Source organism: Polistes canadensis, unplaced genomic scaffold (assembly GCF_001313835.1).
Source record: "Polistes canadensis isolate GaletaPanama2010 unplaced genomic scaffold, ASM131383v1 scaffold_291, whole genome shotgun sequence".
Taxonomy (NCBI): Eukaryota; Metazoa; Arthropoda; class Insecta; order Hymenoptera; family Vespidae; genus Polistes; species Polistes canadensis.
Window position 1 is genome coordinate 101,057 of NW_014569838.1, and position 11,479 is coordinate 112,535.

At 29.0% G+C, this 11,479-nt stretch overlaps 2 protein-coding genes across 4 annotated transcripts; one reads left to right on the forward strand and one right to left on the reverse strand.

Moving 5' to 3' along the window:
• The first annotated feature begins 1,714 nt into the window (after window positions 1–1,714).
• LOC106791192 (E3 ubiquitin-protein ligase RNF123-like) lies at window positions 1,715–6,971 on the forward strand. 3 transcript variants are annotated; one of them, XM_014756666.1, is made up of 10 exons: window positions 1,715–2,546; window positions 2,670–2,992; window positions 3,083–4,051; window positions 4,139–4,269; window positions 4,352–4,476; window positions 4,542–5,629; window positions 5,721–6,031; window positions 6,135–6,300; window positions 6,376–6,528; window positions 6,637–6,971. In XM_014756666.1, exons 1-10 carry the CDS (start codon window positions 2,449–2,451, stop codon window positions 6,963–6,965), a joined length of 3,693 nt encoding a protein of 1,230 aa, XP_014612152.1. In that variant the 5' UTR covers window positions 1,715–2,448; the 3' UTR covers window positions 6,966–6,971. The 3 variants fall into 3 exon arrangements, 2 of the variants coding, with proteins under 2 accessions (XP_014612152.1, XP_014612153.1); XR_001382158.1 differs by having other exon boundaries at window positions 1,716–2,546; window positions 5,721–5,846; window positions 6,637–6,763; XM_014756667.1 differs by lacking the exon at window positions 1,715–2,546 and having other exon boundaries at window positions 2,983–2,992; window positions 3,079–4,051.
• Window positions 6,972–7,310: 339 nt separating this feature from the next.
• LOC106791193 (putative sodium-coupled neutral amino acid transporter 7) lies at window positions 7,311–9,347 on the reverse strand. The gene is made up of 4 exons (XM_014756668.1): window positions 8,921–9,347; window positions 8,475–8,835; window positions 8,142–8,385; window positions 7,311–8,048 (listed from the first exon to the last, which is right to left on the reverse strand). Exons 1-4 carry the CDS (start codon window positions 9,021–9,023, stop codon window positions 7,389–7,391), a joined length of 1,368 nt encoding a protein of 455 aa, XP_014612154.1. The 5' UTR covers window positions 9,024–9,347; the 3' UTR covers window positions 7,311–7,388.
• Window positions 9,348–11,479: the final 2,132 nt, after the last annotated feature.

Below are 11,479 nucleotides of genomic sequence, written 5' to 3' on the forward strand. Positions count from 1 at the left end.
CAAAGAGAGAGAAAGAGAGAAAGATGTCAAGAGAATTCAACGAATGTGTATAAGAAAGACCAAACATGTGCTCATACATATGCCATAATTACACATGCATAATAACATACATACATGCATAATATACTAATAATGTATAATGCCTCTTCAATTTATTCATGTCGCATTTCTTCAGCTAATGTTCGTACACATATTATTGGGAAAAATATATTCGCGAATAAAATATTATACATACATACATACATACATACATACATACATAAATACATTACATTCATACGCTTAACTAAATTGATATCAACGTTAAACGACGTTTATATACGCAAATAAGGTGTTTGCAATGAAATATCCTGTTAACGAAGAAGAAAATTAATTAAAACAAAACCTTTCATTGCAGATACCTTGTACATATATACATATATTATACACTTATACACTTTTCTTCATCATCGTCATCATCTTTTAATATTCTCTGAAAGAATCTAATTAACAACGGTAAATTTCTAATTAAAATCTTTAAACCTTTTGTTACACGGCATACTTTTACACGAGTATAGTTATATATAAATTCGCTCGTACGGTATGGAACGTAAATGGTAAGACCATCATATGGGTCGGTAGATCATTAATATGAGGGCCTTTGCATGGAAGACCCATATATGGGTCACACTAGTAACGAAAGGATTAAAAAGATAAATTACTAAAAGTAATGATCAGATAATTGTATAACTCATTTATTTTATTATCTTATTCATCATCATCATCACCATTATCATTATAGTTATTATTATTACTATTATTATTATCATTATTATTATTATTATTATTATTACTATTATTATATCATCATCATTATTATTATTATTACTATTATTATTACTATTATGATCTAAGGATCCTTATACAATATTGAAATAACGAAGAAACCATCGCAATCATTATTATACCCACCGCAATAAGATAATGCCAAAGTTTGTGAATACGCACACAATCTTTTTCCTCCAGACTAATTCCCTAGCCCCCCAGAGACCCCCTTTTGTCCCCTTGTGAATTATTCAAAGTTGTGTATAATAATTGTGCGTTTGTTTTTTAAAACGTTGTCGTCGTTTTTAAACGAAAATTTTTAAATCTCGATGATATTTCTATAATATAGGAGTCGTGTCTCCCTCATTAAGCCCCCCGTTCTTCCCCTTCACCATTCGCCATCTTTATCGATAGAGACTGAAATAAGATTAATTAATTAATCAATCCCCCTACAAACCAACATACATAATACCCCTTCGTTCCCTTTTTTCCCCCATCTCTGTATTCCTCTTTGTGATCTCTTTCTCTTTCTCTCGATTAATTGTAATTGAATACGTAATTTTTAACAAAACACGAAAAAAAGGAAAAAAAGGAAAGAAAAGAAAAGAAAAAAAAAAAAGATTACGTCTTTATATTGATGATTTTAAGAAAGTATAAATGCCTAAATATCTTCGATGATTCTGTGTTATAAGGCTAATGATGATACCATGAATAACATGAATAAAGGAACTTATAGGCTCTGTATCGATTCGATCGATTAAAAACATCCATCATGCTCGTTTATTCCTTGTAATCCTTATTATTATTATTAGTTTTTTTGTTTATCTGTTTGTTTATTTATTTATTTATTTATTGAATATATAAGAAAAGAAATAAATATTTTATTCCATTGGGAAGTAATTTTGTAATATGAATTATTTGATAAGTTTCAAAGAGGAAAATAAAAAAGAATGAAATAATAATGAGAGAGAAGAGACGGAGAATTAATTTAAAAATTTAAAAATTGCCGCTTATTTGACAGTCGATAAGGAAGGGAGGAGGGAAAGCGCGCGCGTGTTCCGTCGATAAGTCAGTCAATCAATCAGCTGATAGAAATGCCGCTAAATGTGAAGAATGACAGATAAATATACGCTCATGCGCGTATATGTATATATTAATTGTCGATTTTGTTGTTCATTCTCTCTTTTAGTTAATCAAATATTGTACTTTTATTCGCGTATCCTTGATCATCATTTGCTATCCCTTTTATTATAGTAATTATTATGTTTATACGAGAAAAAAAGAAAAAGAAAAAAGAGAAGAGAGAAAAATCAAGTAATTTGATGTATCGAAAATTTGAACAAAATTCAGTGATAAAAATACTCGTCGGTGTCACGAGAGAGAAACAGAGAGGGAGAATATAATAATGGCACGATGTGTCTGTATACAAATCAATTGATTTAAATAAACGTTAAATTTGTCATAGATGTATGAAGGATAAATTGTTGATGGGAAATTCCGTCTAGGCACGATGTGTACCTTTTTTGCATGGTTTCATTTCAACCGAAAATCTAATCGTTCTCGTATTTAAAAGTGTCACTTATTATTACAATTGGTGTGCCATAGTTAAATGCTAATTTTGATTTTTTGACAATTATCTAAAATATGGAAGCCGAAGTAATTTTGCAAAATATTTTTGGTAAATACAATGTTATGGAAATGCGAAAGACTTTACCGAAAACATCCAATACAAATATTTTGAGGTAATCGGAGACAATATAATCCTTTATATAGAAACGAACGAATTCTTTTCGTAGATTTATTCGATTTAAATCTTTGTCGTTAAATTTATAAGATTCTTTTTAATAATTTATGTTTTTTTTTAGTACAACAGATAGTATAGAAATTGTTAAGACCTACTTTCGCTACACATTAATACAATCTGTTTGCGAAGAAAGTTTAATAGACGACAGGATAGGCCGCATCGGACCGAAAGAAGTTAAGTTTGATTTAAACAATCGCGTTGGTTTGTTCCTATCTTCGTCTAATAGAAATAGCATCATTGCTCAAGGAAATTTTTGTACAATAACAGCTAATACTGGGATTTATAAGGATAAATGGATGTACGAGGTACAGCTCGGTTCCAAAGGTATAATGCAAATTGGCTGGGGAACTTTAAATTGTAAATACAATATAACGACCGGAGTTGGTAAGTATTTTTCATAAAGATTTATTTCACAAATATAATTGCTAAGAATATTTATCTTTTTCAATTTAATATTCTTACAATCGTTGATAGGAGACACTCCCAATTCTTATTCATACGATGGCAGTCGTATTAAAAAATGGAACGTTATTCCTTCTGAATACGGAGAACTATGGCTACCTGGAGATATCATTGGATGTACGTTAGACATGAATGAAGGAATAATAAGTTTTTATAGAAATGGAAGAAGTCTTGGCAAAGCATTTGAGAATATATCTATGGGTCCTGGTATGGCTTACTTTCCAGCCATAAGCCTGACATTTGGCGAAAGTCTCACAGCTATTTTTGGAGATATTCCTTTTAGATATCCCATAGAGGATTATCAACCCATTCAAGTACCACCAGAAATAGAAATTGCACAAGCTTCGTTTTTAATTCATTGGATTAACCAAATCTTAGATTACATGATTCATTTAAATGGTACCAGTGTCTTGGCTGATAATTCAATGACGGTACAAACATATCTCAATTGCATTTTAGAGGATTTGATAAAGCAACTCAGTCCTTTGCTTACTATTCAATATATCATCGAAGTTGTCTTCATTCCTTTTTTATACGATATTACTAACATCAGATCTGTTGGTGCTAAGATTTCGCTTAATTCTAACAAAGATAGAATCAAAGTAATGACTTTCTTAGATCTTCTATGGACTTTCTTGGAAGACGAAGAAGTTAAATATTTATTGGAAAATGTTATCAGCCTTCTTTATTCACTGTTCAGACACATTTCCTTTCAACCTGAATGTTCGAAACAATATGATATTCTAGCATTATTAATTAATTTGTGTCTGCATACACCGACTCGACATTACTGTATAAATTATGAGCTTTTTGATCGTGTAAGATTTTTCAATTTTATTTACATTAAACCGATGGATGATATGGGTCTAGAAAATATCATTCCTGAACCTTGGTGGGAAACCAATCCTATGGATGAAGTTATTAACTCAAGAAAGTTTATGTACTTTAAAGCATGCGACAACATTAAATTGTTAATAAAAGGTAAGAAACTTTTCGAAAAATGATTTATTTTCTTAATCTTTCCATAATAGATTCATTTGATCTTTGATTTTGATTTTATTATTACAGATTTAGAGATGATGCAAGTCTTGTTTATAAAGATTTTACTTACAAATAACGATGGTACTACCACTAAGGAATCATCGAGGAGTATTTTTCTTAAAAAATTTCAAAGCTTTGTTTACGAAAATTTTCTTCGCGTAAGTACGAGACGTTGGTCACATTTATTCTTTTCCATGGATTACATTTAATTTCAAATATTCAGTCACAGTATTCCTCCAGACAAAACCGCAATTACATCATATTCCTTTGGCACTTAGTCTCTGTAGCTTTCATCGACTTTTGACTGTGTTCAGAGATTTATGGAATGAAGAAATTGGAATCGATAATATTCATATTCCTTGCTCGTAAGTTTTATTTTCTATTTTGAAAAGAAAACTTTTTAACAATATCGTATCGATTTTTCTTATAGATACTTCTACGACGAAACGATCAATTACTTTCATATCGATAGATTAGGTGGAGTATTAAGCTATTTGAAAAAAACCCATAAACTGGAATTGATGAACATTTTGGGTCCAAAACACAAAGTGTTTAATTCTATCGAACAATCACAAAATCGATCTCGTTCCGCAAGAAGAGGGAATTTTCGAACATCTATATCCCTGTTTGGTCACAGAAACGTCGAAAATGACATGCAAATGGAATATACAGAAAATGAAAACCAATTGCTACCGACTTTAGAATCAGTAAACAAGCCCAATTCCTTATTAATATTATTGGATAGCCTTATATTATTTTATCATGCGATAGTAAAGAAACAAGTGTCCAAACTCAGCACTCTTCAAGAAAATATAATTCAATTTTCGACTGCTCTTTCAGAGAGTAAAAAACGATTGATATTTATTACGAATTACCGTAGTAATTTCTTTGAAATAATTCAACAAGAATTATTAAATACTTTGAGAGTCTACAATAAAAAATTATACGAATTATCAAGACAGATGGCTTGGGTTCGTGCAACAGTATTTTCAGAAGAAAAGGTAGCACAAATTGGTTGGTTTTTAAATGTAGTAACGACGACATTGTGGTTAGCAGGCAAGGAAGGAAATATGTTTTGTTTTGTACCTGAATTTTATCTCGATGCTCTTTCTGATTTATGCAAAGCTGTACGCACTGAAATTCATCCTATTACGCCTCTTCAAGTGATACCGAATTATCCGCAAATCCTGTTACAAATTAGCGAGTTTCTTTGTCGCCATTTTATGAATCCACTGATTATTAATGTTAATTCGAAAGAGACACTATTGCTAATATTTGCTGGATTCGTATCCCATCCGCTTACGCTTAACACGTTAGAGAATGTAACCTTGGATAATAGACTGAGAGTTATTCGAAATCTGTTAAAACCCTCAGAAAATAAATGTTGGGCTCATTCCAGTTGGATTCTCATGAGATTTTGGCAGGGCCATGGATTCGCATTTCGTTACGAACAAATTCCGCATTTAAATAAAAAATCTGGACTAAAATCAATCCGTCTGCGAAATCAGCATCATCCAAGTGTGTTCTATTTTAACTTTTCCTTCTTAAAAAATACTAATGATTTTTAATTTAATATTATATATTCTTATTCATTATTAATATGTTTCAGAACCTTGTCCTTCTATAGTATTTCAACTGCACATAAGAGATAGGCTCTTAGGAAAGTCGAAAAACACTGAACTATTCTTAAATTGTATTTTGAATCAAATAAACTGGGCTTTCTCTGAATTTATTGGTATGGTACAAGAAATTTATAATTGTTCTTTGAGTACCGAAAGAATATTCATTGATTCAAGGCAACTTAGAATTTGTTCAACGTGCTTCGAAGTAGCAGTCACGTCACTGAGAGTTTTAGAAATGTTTTGTTTCCTGGCACCGACTATATTCAATTGCGAAACTTTATTATGTAGATTATTTCAAGTACGTGTCGCTATTAAGCACTAAAGTTCATATTAATTTATTTTCTTAACGATTTAGAAATAAAATTTGATACGATTTAACGAAATCTTCATTATTATTTTAGTTATTGTGTCAAATATTGAACAGGATGAGTTCGAAAAACAATACCTTTCAAGAGGTTTTGTCATGGAGTATTCCAGATTTAGCATCATTAGATTATTTTCCACTATTAACAGCAGTCATCGGAATATTACTGATAATACTTAAAAAAGACATGTCATCTTATAGACGTAAGTATAACTTATGTAATAAAAAGCGTAAGTAATGTAATATCGCAAACAATTTATTTCATATTTATCATCCAGAAAATCCTAAGATGACAGTATCTAGAGTTACGCGTTTGTTATTAATAGAACCCAGTTTTCAAATGAGTTCCTTATACTTCGTATTAGGAGAAGTTAACTCACAATCTCTAGAGAAAAAAAATAATTGCACAGAACGATTCTCACTTTTAAATTGTAAGTATAATCTTATAAAGAAATATTTCTTAATATAATTTATATAATTTATATAATTTGTGTTATAAATAATTGTAGTTACATATAATTTATCATTATACGTTTTAGATTTAGATTATGAAAACCTTAACGAAGACTATATAAAGGATGAAGAAATCAGCAAAGTCAGAGGAATGTTGAATTATTTAGATTATTGTTATAGTCATTTACCAGATTTAAAAAATTTAACGGACGATGAAAATCTTTGTACCATTTGTTACGCTTACCTAAAAAATACGAAATTCATCCCTTGTGGTCATATGACTTGTCATTTGTGTATCAATCGCCATCTTCTCAATACAAAAGAATGCTTTTTCTGCAAGGCGATAATAAACAAAGTTGTTAATATTGACGATACTTCTAAAAACTTATTTAAGGATTCAATAAAGCAACTTTGATTGTGATCTTTGTATTGCTAAGAATTTCATCTAAAAAAATGTGTACACTGTGTTAGAAAAAATATATTACAAAATATGAGATTATTTAGTACAATTTAAATAAAATTTTAATGAAACCTGGTGGTATGTAACAGGTAGATGTATAAAAAATATTATAATAAAATAACACACTTTTTATTTATCAGATACATCTTTCATCTAAAAAATATACTCAAATAATACAGACATACCAATTAAAATTAATTTTTTAACATAAGAGTTAAAAGTATGTTTTCGTAAACAAAAATTTTCTTATTAATTATTTATTGATTGCCATGCAGTGTATAAAAATAAACAAATATTTACATCATTATCAGTCTTTCTCCAACGTCTTAATTCTCTCAATATTGCATTGGATAAAATTCATATTAAAATTCGATATAGTTAAGAACATAAACTTTCTCCCAGTTGTATTCTAAAACCCGTTACCAGAGGTTCTTCGGCTAATGGTTTCTTCAAATCTTTAAGCGCTTCTATGGATACTATACCACAGACAAAAGCACCTATTGCAGTAATGGTAATCGCTAAGAGAATGAGCAAACGATCCTTATTCAAATACAATTCTGGATCTTTGAGGAGAATACTTTGAAGAAGGCACATTCCTGGTAATATGAAAATAAACGTAGCCGATAAAGCACCTAACAAATTAATAACTGGAGAAATATCTGGCACCGATATGGCTATAACCAATGATGCTACAAACCAAATTAAAGTAACAAAATTTCTCGTTTTAACATTCTCATTAACTACCATTCCAAATGCTGAGAGAATCGCATCCCGACCACAAAATAACACGATTGGATATGTCGTAAAGTTCTTAATGGCTATCGAAACTATGGCTAAGGTAACAATAGTACTTTTATCTGAATATCCTTGAAGTATGTCGCTAGGTACTTTTCCCATTCCAAATGTGGCATATCCAAGAATACCGACTATTGTATAAATGATAAAACAAATGAGCATACTAGCTATGGCACATATCGTAAATTTTCCAATATGTCGTTGTTTCATACAAGCATACATCGGTATCGCAGTCATGTGACTCTATTAAAAGATAATTAAAAAATAAAACGTATTAATTTATTGAATAAAAGTTTATAAATGTTCCGATAAATTAAAAACAACTGTGTAACAAACCTGATATGCAAAACATATAATAGGAACAATATGCAATGCCTCGTATACATTGTCGGGCCATATCTTTACAGCAGTGGGAATTGTTTTTGTAAAACTTTTATAGCTGATCAACCATGCTACGTACAATATGGTTATACAACCTACAGAACTAGCATAACTTAATGTATCCAATCGTTTGAAGAAACACAATGGAAATATAAAGATGCAACTAATGACAATGGTAACAAACTGTCTAGACATATACCTGAAATATATATCAATAACAATAATAATTTTATTCTCAGTAGGTGTTTAAATCTAATTAAACATTAGAGATAACATTGAAATATTTACCAAGTGTGACAATAATCCATTCCATAATAAGTAGCCAAGACTCTGTCTAACTGGTCGCCAATGATGATTAAAAACGTTAAGCAACATCCAAAACTGTACACAGCAACGCACAGGGCGCATACATAAAGCGATTTAGATCCACACAAAGTTGCTAAAGTATCTTGTATGGTATTAGAGTTTGTAATGTCGCTACAATTTGCTAATATGATAAGAGCAGCCGTAATGAATATTAAAAATCCTAGTTGAATGGTTATAGAAGTAGCAATACCACCTGCCTTATCAAAGGCTTGCGGAAAATTTAAGAGACCTGCTCCAAGAGTAGCATTTACGATTAGAAATATTGTACCCAGCATACTCGAACCTATAATATTATTATTAATATAAATAACAATTTTGATAAGGAAAAATGATTTTTTAAATATTGAATAAACAAACAATAAACTGACCAGTTCTAGTTTCTTGGATACGCAGCTCCATAGGACTTGGAGCAGTTGACAGAAAGACATCGTTATTAATTAAACGTTCGGTTTCACCAGTCAAACAATTCATGTTCGACGCGATATTAAAAAAGACTTATTTATTCGAACTAACTATTCATTCCTATCGTTCGTATCGTTAGCGATAGTCAGACAAACAAAAAAAAAAAAAGAAAACTTTTATCTACAAGCTCGATTCGACATAAAGGCCATAGGTCAAAATACATGAAAATTTTAATCAACTTTTATATATGTGAGGAATAAGGTGCAATGTATTTTTAAATCAATATTTATTACACGCTTATCGTTGAACTGAAATAACGAATTTCTTTTCTTGAATCTTTGTCACTTCACTAAATATTGTCATGTATTTACAAGCGTATTCAAAACAAAAAATAACATTCACGTCGATAAAACAGATTAAATGTGTGCTCATCTTCAAGAAATTCTCTCGATAAAGAATTTTGTAATCTAACTTATCGACAGTGAACAAGCGGCTAAAATACGTATTTTTCAAAAATTTTAATGTGAATAAAATCTTTTTCGCTATAATTATTCAAAAGAGATTGTAATAAGTAAATGTAAGTATGCATATTAAGGAAAATACTTGTATTAACACTAAACACTTTTATTTTTGTTTCTTTTTTTTATCGTACACCCATTATAAAAGAAAAACTAACGTTTGATCAAAACATGATATGCATACGAATAGTTTGGACATTCATAAGTACGGAGAATTTAGAAAAAAAATCTTGATGATGTAGATTAAGTATTTGTACAGTGTATGTATATGATTATACGTCAAGACACGATGATAATTTAATATGAACAATTTCTTTTTCATATTTATGATATGCGTTGAATATTGTTGTAGAGTTTCAATATGAATGAATGAATGAATGAATGAGTGAAATTAGTGAATGAGTCGGTGTGTGTATACTTTCAAATGACAATGAATATAATATATACATAATTAATTATTATAATAATTTATCAGAAAAATATCTCAAGTTATAACGGAGTAGTTATCGCAATTATAATATCCCAAAGTATCGCGTCACTTGAAGAATTTCATGTATTATCACCTAAACTTGTTAATTTTGATATGTTGGAAAATTTGTCTGTGTTCCTGAATACATCTCATAATTGTATTTTATAAATATGTATGTATATATTTATAGGCATTATGCTTAATGAATATACATTTCATAATCTTTTTTATGATGTAAGCACAATTAACAGCGATTCATTAAGCTCAAAATTAAAAATGATTAGAAAAAGAATATTTAAATAATGTGAGTATTAATATTAAAAACATTTGTTGTAACAGCTTTACAATTGAAAGAACATTGAAATGTTATTAAGTTTTTAATAAGACGTGTCTCCTGTAATTGACTTTATCAAAGTCGATACAATTAAAATATTAATTGTTTTTCTTATCCTTGCGCAGATTTCTTATCTGTTTTTTTTCTTTTTCTTTTTTCCCCCCTAAGCTGGCACATTCAATAAAAGATGGGAAATACATTGTTACTTTAAATCTATGCTATATGTCTACGTGTTTGTAGCATGTAATATTAGTGAAAGGATAATTATGAACATTGTTTGGCTTGTTTCATTAATTATAACAATTATTTCGACTATTAATGCAAAGCTGTATTTCTTATCTAATTACGTTTAATAACTTCGTTGCAGATTTTCTTTATGTAGATTTTCTTTTACATCATTTTTTTCTTTTTTTTTTTTTTTTTAAGTTATTACATTTTATGATTATACACACAGAAGTATCTATTTGAATGTTTCCTTTAATCCAGAGCTATTATTATTGGTTCTTCTATAGAAATATTGCAAATGATGCATGTTTAATATGCATATATTTAAAGCCATATTTAATTGATCGATAATCACTATCAAAAGATTCTTCTTACTAATAATATTGTGTTTGCGTGTGTGTATATGTATATATATATATATATAAATTAGTGGAAAAAAAAAAAGAAGACAAACTTAATTGGACGATTTCGTTTTGTGTGTTAATTTAATATAATATAATATAATATAATTTAATTTCATTTGTAATTAAATAAAAAATTAATATAAGGGCAGTGTGCATACTATTACACAAAAATATAATGAGGCATTCAAATGATTATGTTTATACAAACATTTAAATTTCATACTGTATATATCAAGATAAAATTGTAAATAGTATGCTGTTCGTTTAAAATTATCGTTAAAACACGGAAATAACGCTTGAATATAGAAAAAGAAAGAAAGAAAGAAAGAAAGAAAGAAAGAAAAAAAAATGATCCATAATATTAAAAATATTTACAATATATTATGCATTGGCATGTTTTTTTTTATTAATTCTAAGCGACGAATTAATCGATTTAAAATTGCATCTTATTAAATGTTGTTTATGTTGATATGAAGTTTATGCTTTTTTCTCTTTTGCAAATTCCTATTGCAACGTATAGGTCTTTAAAAAATAAGACTGACATATAATATAATAATAATAATATTAATAATAAT